Source organism: Phalacrocorax carbo, chromosome 8, assembly GCF_963921805.1.
Source record: "Phalacrocorax carbo chromosome 8, bPhaCar2.1, whole genome shotgun sequence".
Taxonomy (NCBI): domain Eukaryota; kingdom Metazoa; phylum Chordata; class Aves; order Suliformes; family Phalacrocoracidae; genus Phalacrocorax; species Phalacrocorax carbo.
The window spans coordinates 12,293,116-12,309,909 of record NC_087520.1 but is presented as its reverse complement, the minus strand read 5'-3'; the positions used below and the strand labels follow the sequence as shown (position 1 = coordinate 12,309,909).

Here is a 16,794-nt window from a genome sequence, read left to right as displayed (position 1 = left end):
GAGAGGTCATAGTGGGAGGCAGGGAATTGTTTGAAGGTTAAGTGCACTGGTACTGGTCATGCAATGGAGACGGAGCAGCTCGAGTTGCTGCAGTCACTAGTTGCTGATTGAATCTCCCTGCGTAGGGCAGGACTTATTAATTTGGTCAGACTGTGTCTTCTCCACCTGAGAACCAAAAGGACGTACTTTTTTTCTTGGGGTGGTTACAAGAGTTGGCCCAAGGTAGGGCAAGAAGTCAAGGACAAGTGTACTGTATCTAATAAGGTTAGTCCCAAGCAAAGGTGAAGTTGTCTTTGCCTTTTTTCTTATTTGGAAAGGAGTCAGCAAGCTCTGGTGTATTTACTGGATGATGTAGCGGTCCATGTTGTTGATAGCTAGTTTCTTGCTGATTTTTTGCTAGAGAAAATCAGCTTCAAGTAAAAGGCAAATAGCATAGCAGTTACCTTTTCTTCCAGAATTAACTGGAAATAGCAAAGTACTTCATCATATTAGGAAAGTGAGACTGAATAGTTACATCTTGTATGTGGTTATTATGCAGAAAGTCCTACAGTAACAGACAAAGACTTTTCTCTGCACACTGAACACTGCTCACAAAGCACGTTGCTGTTTATAGTGATGGAGTCCTTTTGTAAACGTAGGGGAGCTAGTTTAGGTTTAACACAACTTCTTCAGTCCAGATGGTATCTTCTCTTCTCCTGTTTTGTGAAAGAATAAAGCATTTGTACCTCAAGAACCAAAATGCTATGTTTTCTGGTGATCTTTCAGCAGCATCCTAGTCAAAACCCATGACTTCTGCATCGAAAGGAGACTTCTAAAAGTCAGTTTTAGGGCAGCAGAGGAAATGCTTTGTAAAAGGCCTCCAAAGAAAGCAAAAATTGCGTAAGCCTTTGTAGTTGGCAAGAAAAAGGAAAATCTCTATCAGTTTTATAAAGTGCTGTTCTTAACCTCCCATCTGGTTTTCCATTTTAACTATGTTAGTCGTAGGATTTTGGATGCTGAGAGCTAGGTGTTCCTGTAAACCAGGAGGGGATAACAGACGAGTTAAAATAAAAATTCAGCAATGGTAAAGGCAGTGACAACTTCTGTAAATCTGAGTTCTGCTTCTGTGCATCCTCATGCTAAACAGGTAACCTGGTCATTTAATAGGTTGCCATGTTAGCTGTTGATGGAGGGATATGATGCTCAGATGACTGAGATACCATGCTTTTTTTTTCTCCCTTCAAGATGATGGATAATAGAAAACAGCAAATATAAGTGAAGAGGCTCTTCCAACAACTAGATTTTTTGTTTAAATTTTATCTAAGAAGCCTGTCTAGACAGGCATCTATCTATTTTAATGGCAGGCAAAGCAGAATAGTACATGAATAGTTCATTAGTAAAAAGACTTGTCATCTTTAAACCCTGATGTAATGTTTCTTGGAAGCTGTTACCTTCTTGCAATGTTAGATCCAAGTTTTACATAGTGATACGGAAGTGGCAGTACATATGGTATTGTAACATGACAACTATCGAGCATTAATGCACAATTGACTTCCTCTATCAAACCTCATTTGGATAAAGAAATACTCACTGATTAATCTGTCTTCTAGAATTTGTATCATGGCAAAAGCCTGCATGGAAAGGGAAGGGGAAACTTCTAAAGGATGCTGTGATTGTGACTGAGTAGCCAGCCTTTAAACCCACAGTTGTGGTTAAAATTCACCATCTTCTTGCCTTAGAAGTTATTCATAGTCCTAGGCTAGTAACTGGCAGTCCTTAGCCAGGTTGTGGATTACAGGTGAATGCCAGCCTGATGGGTGACTTAGTTGTCTGCCACAACCAGAGGAGATGAAAAACCAATGAACTGCATAGACTGTAGGTGTCTCTGCTCTAGTCAAACTGTATTAAGGAAGAATTAGCTTTGTTCTGGAAGTTACCCCACTGTCAAGTTTTGAGCTTTCTTGGCATAGGTTCCCTTTTTGGCTTCTCCTCTTTCTCTGGCAGACAAGCACGGTGGGGCTGCAGATCCCAGTTCTTCTGACAGGATTGCTACTGCTGTTGTTGGCATTAGTGAGGATTTTTAAGAGGAGTTTTGAGGGACTTGGTTCATGGCCCTGAGTCCCACTTTTCCACAAGCATTCTCCTTCCCAAATCATTCTCCATCCCCACCTGTCCCTCATCCCATGGCAGCTAACCCATCTCTTCTCCCTGCCCTGCTCTCCCCCTCCAGCACAGCGGGAACAGTAAGGGATGTACACCTACTAACTGCAGCTAAAGTTTGAAAAGTGGCTTGCTTATCTAGTGCAGAAATTTTTGGTTTTTTCAGACGACTCTGTTAACAGTCTCTTACCTTCAGCCTATTTAGTGCTAATGAATTAACTGATGTTGGTGCTCTGCTATGATAAAGGGAGAGGATCAGTGTGTATATCTGCACCAGCCTTTTTCCAAAGTAAACATCCCCTGCTCCTTCCCTGCTCCCCCTCCCCAAAATCCAACCCAAAACAAAAGGTTTCTGGCAAACATAGGTAGTAATGGCATGTGGGCAGATTGGCTTTCAGTTACAACACATGGATGAGACATACCTCAGACTGGGTGATGATGGCACATCCCTTTTAGCAGGCAGGTTAGTGCAGAAGGAGGTGCACAAACCCCTTGTCTCACATCACTGCTCAGATGCATCTTGGTTTCTTTGGCAGGTGAGTGTTCAGGCAATGCTATTTTAGAGTGTAAGCTTTGCTCTCTGCAGTGCTGCTGCCCTCTTGTTTCGGTAGGTACTGGGTGCTGCTGATTCAGTGATAGAGGTTTGAGTTTTCCTTGTCTCTGCCAGTGTGCAGGCGTGAGTTGCAAAACTGGTTTTAAGAATGGTTTGCTCATGAGATTGCCAGCTTGGCTCACAAACCTGCCCTGCACTAAGGTAAGGTGTGCTTAGTTTGAAGCAGAGTGAATTAGATACACGTGGGGAATCTTTGGCTGATACTCCGACTGATATCTGCTCTTCAAAGTATTACAGCAAGAGCAGCTAGTTAAGATCATTCAGGTTGGAAGGGACCTCAAGAGGCTGTCTGCTCCAACTCTAAGCTGCAAGTAAGTGTGTCTCAGGTTATTGCCTTGCACAGCCTTTTCAGACATCTGAATGTATATTTATTTTTTTTAATCAGTGATCTTGGGGCCCAGCTGAGCCAGGTTTTTTGAAGAACGTCCAAGTGTGGAGATGAGCATAAGCAGTGCAATAGCTGATTCAGTGAACCAGCTACAGGCTAGTTCTCCTGCCAAAGAACAGGGTGGGAGGATTACAAAGACAGGAGCAGTGTGTCTTAATTTTCTCCTCCTTTCCCTTGTTGTAATGCACTAAGCATAATTCCAGTCTGTCTTGTGCTGGTTACCGCAAGCGCGAGTGAGCAGGTCCTCTCTCACCACGCAGCTCCTGAAGCACTGGGATCTTCTGCTGGCTCTGGGAGTCAGTCTCCTTTGTGGAACTGAGACAGACCAATAATGTTGCCATAATGGAAAAGCTATTTTTTCAGTGAATTTGAAATGAGAATTATTAAATGCTTAACACTTCTTATCTACAAAACCCATTCTTTAAGGAGCTGGAGTAAGTTCTTTATCATAAAGGGGGGCTGAAGATGAGAGCAGAGCTGCTTGTGTAAGCAGTTGTGCTGTGGCTTAGGAGACAAGCTTGTTCCTTTACAAAAGTACAATATACTGTACCTTTGTACAGTAACTTTATGGTAGTTTAAGTTGGCATAGCCCATGGAAGTTTAGTGCAGAAGCAGCATGGGAGGGGGCTTTTATATGTGGTTTATTATCAAGTGCTTCATCCACACCATTAATGATTATAGCTGGTTTATTGTTCTCCATATGTGGTGCAAGGCACAAGCTTGCACAAGTACTCCCACGCATTGCCCTCCAGAAAATAGGAGAGCTACAGCTGTTAACTGCAGCATTAAGCTATTTCAGTCATTATTAAGTTATATGGGGTTTAACGTGAAAGAGCTTTTTTTCTTTTAACTCCTCCCAGTTTGTGATGATTGTAGGTGAGCTGGAACAAAAGCACTGCATGTTTTCACTTGTTTGTCTCAATCCTTTTCGTGTACTGAGCAAAGTCACCCTTCACCACTCTTGCATGCTGTTGATGTCAGTACACACTTTTTCTTATAAGATTCTGGGTTTCCCAGCTATGACGTGGAAACACCTACTAATAAAGATGAGATAGTTCAGCTTTTCTGCCTCAGTCATTGCTCTCTAGGAATTGTTGTACTGCAGTATCCAGAAGAAGACCCACTTGTTTTTTGATGTTTGTAATGAGTTTCAGGCATTAGTGATGTATATTGGATTCAAACCAATAGTCTACAGGTGAAAGCTCTACTGTTGCCAATTTATTCAGCAATCCAGGTTGAGCTTGGGTTTGGAATAGAGCTTTTCACTAAGAAAAGCAAATGAACCAGCTGTTCCTTGGGCAAATGTGTGATACAAAGACACGTAAGCTCCTTAAAGTAGCTAGTCTTATTGCAATGCTAGATTTTGTTTTGTGTCGTCTTAATTTTTCTTCCTGCAGCAAGTGTGTCTGGGGGAAGGGAAGAAGAGATGAAAGTCTGCTCAGTTTTTAACTTCTGGGTGTTTCTGAGCAATCCTCCTCAAAACTGCTCAAAATCTTGAAGAAATAGAAGGCACATCATGAACAGAAGACAAGAAGTTTGCTGCTTTTTCTGAAGAGAATGGTATGCAGCTTTAAAGAAATGTCAAAATGCCATTAAAATGTATTAAAACATCTTATGTTTTTGAATGAGTGTGGTCATATATGCCTTATTTAAATGACTTTTGCAAAAGTTTACCTTTGTGCCATTTAGGTCTCTTAAATTGCTTGTCCTTTCATGTGCAGAAGGACAAGTAAGTCCAAACTGTGAACTGCTTCTACCCCTAAGCAGTATCTCGACCAGTCCTTTTTTAAAATATTTTCCCTTACTAATCCAGAGAAATATCTCCATCCTAATAATATCAGTAAAACAAAGGCTTATGGCCTGCAGGGCAGCTAATTTCAAAATGTTTCAATTCTGTATGCTTGATGATCACGTATGCTTATTTTTCCACCCAAAACTCTCAAGCTGTACCTGGGTAAACAACCACCAAGAAGCTCTGTCTCACAGCTCCTTTTGGAATTCTCCATTCTCCAAGTTGATACTACTTTTGAAATATTAAAATAATCCTATCTGCTGTAGTTCTAGCATTGTATCGTCTGTTCCGACTGACTTGAATCAAGTATATAAAGATAATGCTGTAACTGTGTGGCAGCATCGATACTGAGTGACTCTAGAGCTTGCTTGACAGTTGAAGTCTTTAACTGGGAAGTTCTTAGATGAATCGCACGAGAATCTCAAAGCACTGCTTAGATCATGTGCCATGGCGTCGTAATTCTGTATGAGAGGAAGTTGGAGAGGATTAAGTTTTGGGTGTGGGGGTTTTCTTGTTATTTGGTTCTGTCGTTGGCTTTCCTCAAAGGCGCAGTTCTCCATGTTGCTACCAGGGTGTTTTGTGTCCAAATTTCTTAATCACATCTAGAGGAGTATTTAAATACACAAAGAATACTCAAGTGTGTGGAGTATTGATAAGCTTAATTTGTCCTCTCATCAATATTGCTGTAAAATCTTCTTATAATGTCTTGGTCTCTCATGTCCAGTACAGAATCCACCACCTAGACCTGCATACCTGCCAGCCATCCCCTCTGCTGCTTTATTCCTGAAATCAGCCCTTTTTACGTGGTTTCTTTGTATGATCCAGCAGTGAAAAGTCAGAGTACTGACTCGTTCTCTAGACTTTGGCATCTGAACCTGCTCTCTTTGCCTGATGCAGCATCCAGCTGCAGCATATGGGGAAGGAAGGGGGAAGCAGGAAAGGGGAAACCTGTCTAAGTGGGGCTGCTGTCCTCACACAACTCAGAGGACCCTGCCTGCTGGCGGAGTGCAGTGCTGGCAGGGGAGGGCACAGGGCTGCCTCCCTGAACTGCCAAACATCTGTTTGCATTGCTTTTTTTCCTTCTCTTGTTTACAGGAGGCTGCATCCTTCCTATGCCGTAACTGGCTGGTGAGGACTCTTGTTGCCTAGGTAACAGGGAAACCTTAAAAAAAGGAAATTTTCTTTTTTCTCTGCGTTTTCTTATAGAAGCTTGACATTCTTTTAGTGCCCCTTCCTGCTGAATAACTTTTGTGGTCCAAGCCACGAGGAAGGATCAGAGGAATGGTTTTCAATTATAACAGCAGAATTATGAAGGTTTGTAGTTCGGATGTTTAATTTCATGCATGCTTTGTGCTGCTTAAGGGATGCTGCAGCAAGTGCCTTGGTGAAGAGCTGCCATCTGGCTGGTGAGATAGGCCTTGCTGTGGTGGCTGCGGTAATTTAACCACTTTCTCTCTCTTCCTCTCAGATAACTTGGGTTTTTCTGCATTGCCTAAAATAGCTGTAAACTCACTGCACCTTTGGTTAACACAGGCAGCTGTCGTTTCACTTTTGAACTCCAACCAACGTGACACCCCTTCACACTCTGCCTTTGAGTTTGTTGTTCTTTATGACATCTCGAAGGTTGTAGCAGAGCCTGGCCCTCTCTAAAGATCACCTAACCAAAAGCCTTGTAAAGCCCAGTGGGAATCAGCTGGCTGAAGACGACGGGGCTGCCTGTGCACAGCTCCCTGTCTCTTTGGAGGCAAGGACCAACACTCTCTCATCTCGTCCCTGGAGCTCTGGCTTGGCCTTCAGCAGTTGTGGTGTGCTGGGGAGGAGGTGGTGCTGTCATAAAGCCTCGTTGCTCACAACAGTTATCTTCTATGGCTTAATGAATATATATAAAACCTTAAAAGTTCTTGAGTGGTACGTAATAGGACTTGAAAGTCTTAGGGATGTTTTTGCCAGTATGAGTGAAAGAATGAGATTTATGGTAATCTGTTGTTATATTAACAATTTGTCATTAACACTTTCTCAGCCTGGGATGAGACTGTGCAGTTTTTAATGGCAAGAGGTTTCCTCTACTGTGTTTTTTCTTTTTTCCTTTTTTTTTTTTAAAAAAGACAGACCTTCAAGCTAGCTGCTGTTTCAGAAGATTTTTAAAATATTGTTTATCTGATTATGGTTAAGCAATCTGGTGTTTATAGCATATGCTTTGACCTTGATGTTAGTTCAGCTGGACAAGGATATAAATGATGAAGTTCCTTAGTAAGGTTACCCTATTGTACTTAAAATTAATTCTTTAAAAGTTTTTATTTTAGAATAAGATGTCAAAGAATGATGCAAGTTTAGCTGCTCTGAGTAAATTTAAAGGCTACTGAAGTTTGGATATTTTTTTAGCAGCAAACTACACCTACTTGTTTCTGTGAACTGTGATCCAGAATTTAGTCCTGTGACATTTGCTAAATAGATCAGGCATACAAAACAAAATTAACATGGTAAAACAAAACTTAAGTATGGGAACTTCAGGGCTTGGTCTGTAAATCACAAAGTACCGTGAAAGGTATGGGTCCAATACAGTTTTGATAAAAGCTGGTTTGCTCAGATCCATAAATGATACAAGACATGACACAGGAGTGGTATAACTATATTTTTCTGGCTTTCCTTTTTTTGTTTGTTTTCTCAACAAATCTCAAGGCATAGCAGCCTGTACAAACAGAAAAGCCTCCAGAAGCAGCTGCACCTAAAATGTTGATCTTTTAGCTAGTGATTTCCTCTGTGTGTTTTAATCAATGCAAATTATCCTTAAAAAAGGGGGTTTCTGTCAAAAAGAAAGATTACCTGCGCAAGATGCTGCTGTCACAGTGGGCTGAGTGACACAGTATGTCCCCAAGTTATAACTTCATATCATAGTAATTTTGCTGATCAAACAGCAAAGTTTAAGACAAGTCGTGTCAGCATGAAAAAACCTCCAACTGAAAAAAACAGCCTTAGTTTCTAAGAAGGAACAGTTGGGTGTTGTGTGTACAACTGCTGAGTCAGAGGGTTGGTTTTTTTTTTTCTTCAATATTCTGTGGCTCAAGACCTTGGCTCCTCTTCAAACATTTTCAACTACAATAGGATGGGTAATCTTGCAAGTGAATGTGCCCCATCTAGGGGCAAAACTGTGGAAACTTGTTATAGCAGGTAAATTCAAAACGGGGGAGAAGGATTTGCTTGGAGTGTGAATGTCTGGGGTTTTTTAACCACAGTAAGAAGGGATTTCTGCTGTGATTTTAGGATGCAGCTTCCTCTGCATCTGTTTCCTGGCTCACTGCGAGAGGTGACATGCACTGTATGCAGAGGGCTCTGCTTTCAGCCTTCTCCTACTTTAACTCTTAATGTTATGAAAAATGTGCTGCCATTTTTCCAGGGTAGTTCTTGAAACATCTTTATAAAGTGTGTCTCATATTGTGAAAAAGGCACGTTGTATTTGTTAGTTCATTGTTACAATTGTACCGTTTCTGTAAGAAGGAATGCCGTATGCAAGGCAGCATGCCACTGCCCAGGCGTTTTCAACGCAAACACCCAGATTATCCCAAGGAACCTCTCAGGAGCCTGGGGAAATAAAAATCCCTTCTGAAACTTCAGGGCTTTGAATATGGGAGTTACAGACACTGTGCAAATGTGAAGTATGTGCTGGGTGTTGTTGCTCTGGCGGTGACACCGCTCTCCATATGGAGCCACAGAGTTGTCTGGCTTGGGTGGTCGTGTTTATTTTTTCTGGCAGTGCTCACTAAAACATGAGTCCTATATGAAATAGTTTCAGCAATTTTTGAATGTTTGAGAAGTTACAAAATCTTTCTTTCACAGTGGTCTTTTGCCTTTGGTCTTTGCCATTTTACCTTTCAGAGCTCGGGTTTGGTATCATGTAATTCTTCCAAGTAGCACTTCCTGGGTGCACACGTGCCCTGAACCTCAAGCTGTACTGCTGGTGAAATACTCCTCTTCTAAACAACACATGAGGAGAATATTGTCCTTCCCCATCTCTTCCTTCCTGCTGCTTTTGAAGTTTACCCTGGTTTATCTGGAAGGAGGGGTGTGTTTGACTTTTAGGGGATACTTCTAAGTCAACCCTATGTTTCCATATGAAAACAAAGTGAAGCAATTTTTAATGGAAACGTGTTTTTTTTTGTTGTTTTTTTTTTGTTTGTTTGTTTGTTTGTTTTGTATCAGTCCTTTAAAGCCTGAATGTAGATATAGTTGTTGAGATGGTTTAACAGCAGGGTCAGCGCTTCTGAGTGTGACCACTTCAATGTTAAATGTAACATGCATTCATACTAATTTTTTCCTCCTCTTGTCTCCTAAAGGTGCTCTTACAGAGTGTTATGATGAACTGGGCAACCGGTACCAGCTCCCCGTCTACTGCCTCGCCCCACCTATCAACATGATAGAGGAGAAGGGTGACCTGGAGACTCTGGATATTCCTGATCCCCCACCCAATTCAGGGCATGAATGCCAGCTTCGTTTGCGCCTGTCCACAGGCAAAGATCTCAAACTCATGGTCCGCAGCATGGACACAGTATACCACATGAAGAGGCGCCTGCATGCGGTGGAGGGAGTGGAGCCGGGCAGCCAGCGCTGGTTCTTCTCGGGCAGGCCACTGGCAGACAAAATGAAACTGGAGGAGCTGAAAATCCCAAAGGACTACGTGGTACAAGTCATCGTGAGCCAGCCCTTAGCAAATCCAACCCCAGTGGAAAACTGATTTCTGCTTGTTTGATTCTTCTTTCCTCCATCTCTGCCATGGGGTTTGTTTTCACTGCGTTCTCTCCTTTTGGTTTGTCCTGCTAATGGATTGGTTCCAAGAAATGACCAGCAAAAATTCCATCTGTGATGGAGATCTGCAAAAACAAAACATAAAAATGTAAACTGACCTTTGGGGTTTGCCTGATCTCATATTTAACACAACAGCAAGCAGCACAGGGCAAGGGCAAAGGAAGGAAGGGGAAGGGAAAAGAGAGGAGGTACAAGGAAGGAGGGAAGAGATTGTAGTTCACTTAATACAAAAATATGATTCTTAAAACTGTAGGTGGTGTCATGATTCATGAAGCCAGAGCAACAGAGAGCACTTTTACTTAAAAAAAAGAAAAAATTGTAATCAATTTATAAAATTTCATATCAGCACCACATACAGTTCATGCAAGAATCACAGCTGCTCTGGGTAGGCCCTGGGCTGTGTGTTCATGGGGATCCTTGCTGGTTTGACTTAACTTGCATGCTTTGCCCAGGCACTGCCGAGGCACAGCCAGCCCCAGGCAGCAGAGCTGGGCTGGGGGCTTGGTCTCCATCCTGCACAGGTGGCTCCTGGTGATGCTCAGACCAAGCAATTGTACATTCCAAGATGGCAACATAGTCCTGTGGCATTGCTGGCTCCCAAGCTGGGAATGCAGCCCGCGGGAGCCTTAGGCAATAACTTAGTCAATGTATTCTCCCACAATCTGTACTGTAAACTTACTTGCCACAAGACTGACTTAGCCTGTAGTTTACAGCTCACTGGCACCTGAGTATGTGCCTGCTGAATCACTATATATTGCTCAGATCATTAAAACAAGTTTTTATCAGGCTAGCTAAGGTGAGTGATGTGCTGGTCTGCGCTTAAGCGTTAGGTGCATCACCTTTGTCAAATGGCACTGGTGCTCTAGGTGCAGGTTAAACTGCAGTTACACCAAGATGCAATGGATTGCAACTTCCCCTGCTCAGTTCCTAGAGGGCACAAAGCATGTAAAATGGTAAGGAGGACATGACAGTACGCAGTTTTCAGCTTTTCATGTGAGTGTCACTTGAAGCAGCAGCTAGTCGTCTAGCTCTCGTGACCCTCCATCCAGGCCAACTGGATGTATCCTCACTGACATGCACCTGCAGCCCAGACTGTGGTGGTGGTGCTTTCCCTTCAGAATGTAAGAGGAGCCCTTTTGACAAACGACAAATCCTTTTATAGTCTCAAAAATCTAAATCAGAGCATATTTTCGGAGAGGGGAAATCTGCTTGTTCCCTCAGTTAGCAATGCTCTCTGTGTTCCTTTGCCTGCTCTGCACCCCTGTCTGTTAATGACTGAGATCAAATGCCCTGTTCCTTTTAAATATGATTTCTAGTTTGCTTGGTTTTTAGTCATCATTGAAATGGCTTCTTCCAAGGTTGAATGTGCTATCAGGTATGAATAGCATATTTTTATTGGTTTGTCTTCCCTCTCTGAATCAATGGTCTAAAGCTACAGTTGTCCCGCTCTTTCCCGTCTGCTAGTGAAACTGGTGGGTTGCATTGACAATTTTAAACATGTTACTTTTGCTCCTTCATTAATTTCATAGAATTCAGTTTCTTGGACTCAAAGGGAGTTCTTGTTCTATGAGCCTCAGCATAGAGCCAGAACAGGCACAGGTCCCTTGTACAGCACCATGAAATTTCCCCACCAGGTGAAGCAGGTGCAGAATTTACATTGATGGTTGGAAAACAGATCCACATTTTATATGCATTTCCCATCCTACCCCAAATAAATATAGCTTTCTTTTTGGTCCCTTGGTTGTATTAAGCCAATGGTTTTATGACAGCTTCTTTACCCCCCGTTTGGTACAGGGTGACTGAAATGCAGTGGCAGAGCTGTGTAAAGGCAAATTAGTTCCCTGTTCTCATAAACACCAAAGTGACTTGGCTTTCTTTTTTCTTTTTTTCTTTTTAAAGGTGAAGTCAAAGCTGATAAATACTAATCTATAACAAAAGTTTTCTATTGTGGAGTTTTTTTAAGACAAATATGATTTACGATACTGGGTTTTTGCAGCCAGATCTTTTGCATTCCAGAAGGGAAAAACAATATTTGATATATAAACAATTCAAATCTCTTGGATTTTCACTGGGCAAATGATGGTTTCATGCCAGGAAGACACTAATTGTCAGTAAAAATGGTCTTTACAATGTCGCTTATCCTGCAGTCCCTTCTGGAAGGGGGGAAATTGTGATAGATTAAGGAGCAAACCGGGGTGACAGTTCTGTAACTGTGAATACTAAAACACTACAACACTACTTTTGGGGTTTTTTTAGGATACATTTTGTTGGTGTTTTTTTCTTTCTGTTTTCGTTCAGGCAATTGCCACCATGTACTGTTCTTGAGATTACAGCATGTAGGGACTGGGAGAGTTTCCTCTTTACCTCTTCCCCCTCTTAGTTGGAAAAGGTTCGGTTTTACTATGCCATAATAGATGACCACGTCTTATGTTAATTGCTTTTATGTTGGGGAGCAAGGTGATGATCTGCAGGCCAAGTTGTGGGTGGGCTTCAAACAGAACAGAGAATTGGTTCACGAAAATACTCTCCTCTAGCAGCCTCCCCTCCCCCCCCCCCCCCCTTAAGTACATATCTAAGACTGAAAAAATTCAATGGTAAAATGCTTTTAAAGGTGAAAGTGAAGACTTTTCAACCTCTTCTGTATAAAATGATGGATGTGCTAAGCACATATCCTGCTGGAAACAAATTTTACAAGATTTGTATTAAGAAAGAATTCTACATTTTAAAATACATATATATATTTTAAAAATATCAGTAATGAAGGCATATGCATACAGGCATACCGCATGTTGACTAACATATCCCGTGTATATAATTAGAGGTTGCAGTATACATTGAGAGAACAGTCATTTCTGTCTCTGAAATACCTATCTTTGTCCTATGAGATGGTCTTCGGTGCAAAGGCCAGTGCAGGAAACAAGGCTGCGGCTCCTGTGGGACTCACGCAGGTTCCCGAGGCAGAGCACGGCTCCCCGTGTGCCTGGGGGAGGGAGGGAGGGAGGGAAGGCTTGTCTAATTGCAGGGCAGAGTAGGTATGGTTGAAGTAAGACTAATGAAGTACAAAACAGCTGTTTCACTGGCTGGCAGCACCGGTAAGGAGGCAGGACCGGTGCAGGTCTTCGTGGACAACATTCAGTGACTCCTCATGGGGAGGGCGGATAGAAGCAGCACACTGATGCATGCATCTTCATTTTGCAGTGTGGACGCGCATTGAGCTGTGTGCCACTGGCAACACGGCCTGGGCTGGGTTTTGGCACGCTGGTGGGTGTGCTGCCCAGCACTGCGCAGTGTCTTGGTTAGAATCAAAGTCATGCAATGGGTTTTGTAATGCATGCAGCCATAAACTGCAATACCAAGTGCAGACAAATGAAGACTAATAGGATATTTTTTATTCATTAGATTTATCAGCCCTTTGTGTCATTCCTGATTAGCTCTGTCTATGAACCGATGCCAGTAGATGACATTTTTTATCGTGTTAGTGACAGATCTGTTTGACATGATTCAAAATTTTATACTCTTTATTGTTGCTTCTGCCTGACCCAGAAGTAATAACCTAGTGGAAGTCCACACTCTTGAACAGCTTGAAGGGCAGAGAGGTATAAACACATGTAATCTGCTGGGGCATGGGAGCTCCAGAAGAGCCGCAGATGCTGTAGGTACATTGCTCGGTGCGCTACAGAAGGATGCTCAGGGTCGTCTTCCACAACCAAGTGACAGCTGCTCCTTCTGAGCATCCAGCTCCCAAAAGTTTCATTGACTACCTTGGCTCTTTGCTCATCTCGGTTTATTGGTGTCCTCTGTGGAAAACACAGCATGGAATAGCTGCACTGCAAGAACTTTTTTTAGTTTCCTAAAAGCCTTTACCTCTCTGAATCTGTGTAATATTTTGTAAACTAAATGATGTGAGTCAGCAGTGTAATAAGCTGGTTTTTTTAATAGATCCCGAATGCTACAAGTAGTCGTAACAACAAAAAAACCTCACCCCAGGAGCAACCAAACAAAACTCCAGCGCCTCTTTGCATTTCACAGAAAGTTCTGAAGTCGCTTTGGGGAGGAGAGGAAAGAGGGGTTCACTGAAGCAACAAGGCAACACATGGCAATGTGCATAACCTTTGGTAAAGCAGATGGCCGACTGATAAAATATTGCTGTAGTATGACATGCTTCTGCATATATATCCATTGTTAGTAAATAATGTAAAAATTTTGAAAAACTATTAAAAAACATAATCTTAGTTTGTAACAATGGTGGGACGCTTTTAGCCATGGAGTTTTGAAAGCATATTAGCTGTGTAAGTGTTGACAAATTGAATGCTGTACGTTTCTCCATTTCTATCTTCTTCAGAAGCCTAAGTGGTAGCTACATTTCTGACTCTTGATCTATATTTTACAAACTCTTTTCTATGTCACTGTAAATACATCCAAGACCCTGCACCTTATGCAGAGAATGTTTACATTTAAAAAAAAAAATATTGTTGGCTTTTTCACTGCGCTGCTCAGATCCTGCTATGTTGAAATGAAGGTAGTTTCTGTTAGAAAAAGGGGCTTTTTTTTTCTTTGCCCTTCACCACTTTCCCCCTAACTATGTCTCTGTCCTGGATGATGGCTGGCAGCTCTTGGACAGCTTGCATTCTCCTGGAGTAGGATATAGACATATTTGAGAAAAGTGTTTTTAAAAACTTGCTTTGGGTGGGGGGGATGAGCTTCATATGCTCTGCAACTTTCTTGGAAAAAGAGAGAAAGTCTGCGTCACACCCACTAGGTGTTGGTGGTCTGCCTTGCAAGTTCACTGATCTAGGAAGCCTTTGAGTTAAACTTTCCAGCAACTGTGCTTCTGTTTTCTCACAAAGATGATGAATGTCCTGCTATTATATCTGCAGCTACAAACGCTTCCGTTGGTTAATGACTGTACATGCAAGTCGCTTGCTTTAAGACTTTCCTTTTCATAAAGTGTTTTTGATTTCTCTGTTCTGCAAATGGCTCTCCTCTTCCATATTTCATCTGCTTAGATACTCCATAGCCACATGTGTTGCTCTTGTTCATAGGAGATGGAGCTATAGCTCTGCTTCCAAGGGAGATACATGCCACTGAGCCTACAAAAGTCAAGTAGTTGGAAGATGAGATGTTCTAACCAGCAGGCTTCTTACTGTAGACTTTGAGACTTTTAAAAAACATGTCCACTGGACTCTCCATGAAGAAGTATGTCCTGCCCTCCAAGCAGGACCACTTGTTAGGTATTTATCTGGTAGAACTCTGTATTTGTATATTTTACAGATTAAGATCATTTGATCAGAGCCATGGGGCAAGTAGAGAACTTAAAATCCTGACTCCTGCCTTAAAACTTCTAGTTCATCTTGAACTCCAAAAATTCTGCACCTGCTCATTCCCAAGTACCTTTTTTCTTTAGGAAATTTGAATCCAGTCAAAGGCTGGAGACAATTTAAGGAAATGTAAAACAAAATAAATTTTAGCGGATGGCTTTATTAAAATAACTAACTGGTCTTGTATTAAAAACCCTATTTGTGCCTCTCAAGTCCAGGGAATGTTTAAAAAGTGGAAGTGGCTTTTGAGCAATGATTGAAATGACTGCATTAGCTGGCAATTTGTAAGACACTTGCTTTCATATGCTCTGAGCAAGAGACTTTGGTTTGTGTCCTCTCTGCCTCATGGTAATGGCTTTCAAAGATGGCTGGTACCATCAAATTTGTACTTCTTGAATAAATATCTTCATTTTTATGGTAAAACTTTTTGTATCCAGTTTTGTGTGTGCCATGGAACAAACATCCATATTACGTAGGATACTAGGTGCTAGATTTGGTACTGACACAAATAGACAGCTCCAACATGCATTGAAAGATGAGGAGATTCCAGTGATGTGACCTTTTTTCACCCTATAACTTCGATTCTAAAGGATTTTATAAAATATACCAGTTGTGTAAAACATGCTTTTTAACTTTTTCCCCCCTCCTTGGCTCCTTCAGTCAATGAAGAATTCTAGGCCAATATAAAGATGCTGTGAACATCAGGTAACTTTTAAAATGCATTATGTATTTTTATGTTGTACCTCTGTTTCTTGGTTGACATATCGCAGTAGTGTGTGCACATACTCTTAATCAATTGCAAAGCACAAGTAGGTTTTCTTTAGACTGTTAAATTATGGGAGAGAGAGAACTTTTTTCCCCCATGCATTTAAAAAATAAAAATAATCCTGGAAATGCCATGCCTTAAGAAATAAACTCAGTGTTGTTTTTCTTTAAAAAAATTTTCAGTAGGGCTTTTAATTCTGAGCTGGAGCTCTACAACTTTTTAATTACCTGTCTGATACCCTGGAAACACATTTTGGTAATAATTTTGGTGTGTGACAATGTTTTATCTTGCAAACAAGGTGTGCAGTCTGTGGAGAGTGCAGGGCCTGGAGATACGGTCAGACATCCAGTGTGAACCTCCTCTGTTCCTGGCTCCCGCTGCCTGAAGGTGTGCTGCTGGCTCCTTGGTGAACAGTGCAAAATATTGGATCTGTGTAATTGTCCTGTAATTACATCAACTGATGTGTTGTCTTAATTCAGGTCACCTTTTTTATAGTCTTGATTAACTACCTAATGTATCAGAGGAGTAGGAATAAATTTTTTTTGTAGGCCAGTTTGGTCTAATGTTATCACAGCTAACTTTTTTTTTTTTAATCTTAGGATCATTTCATGGTAGAATTTATGATGTGAGTTATAAACAAACAAGCACATGATTTTTCTGGAACTTTTAAATTTTTTTCCCATATATATTCCTTTTATATGTATGAGTATATATACTCTCTCTTATACGTATTTCCTTTTGTGTGTGTGTGAATATATATGTAGAATAACAGGTGCAAAGGCTTGTTTGTAGCCGTTTGTTCTGACCTATCAGCCAGCCCTGCTTCCACCTTCCCCGGCACGGATGGAGTTGTTCTCAGAGCTGATGTCCTCAAACACCAGGATTTTAAGACTGTGAGTGATATTTCTTTAGCCATCTTCTAGTTGACCAAAGTGTGATCACTTGTCAAGTAGTCAGCGGGTGTCCCTCTCGCATGTG

At 41.6% G+C, this 16,794-nt stretch overlaps 1 protein-coding gene across 1 annotated transcript in view; it reads left to right on the top strand.

Annotated features, from left to right (window-relative positions):
* Nucleotides 1–15,965, top strand: part of UBTD2 (ubiquitin domain containing 2) — a 59,454-nt gene extending 43,489 nt beyond the window's left edge. The window contains exon 3 of the mRNA XM_064458727.1: nucleotides 9,264–15,965. Coding sequence (XP_064314797.1) covers nucleotides 9,264–9,661 — 398 coding nt within the window. The 3' untranslated portion in view covers nucleotides 9,662–15,965. The remainder of the gene's footprint in view (nucleotides 1–9,263) is intronic.
* The last annotated feature ends 829 nt before the right edge of the window (nucleotides 15,966–16,794 follow it).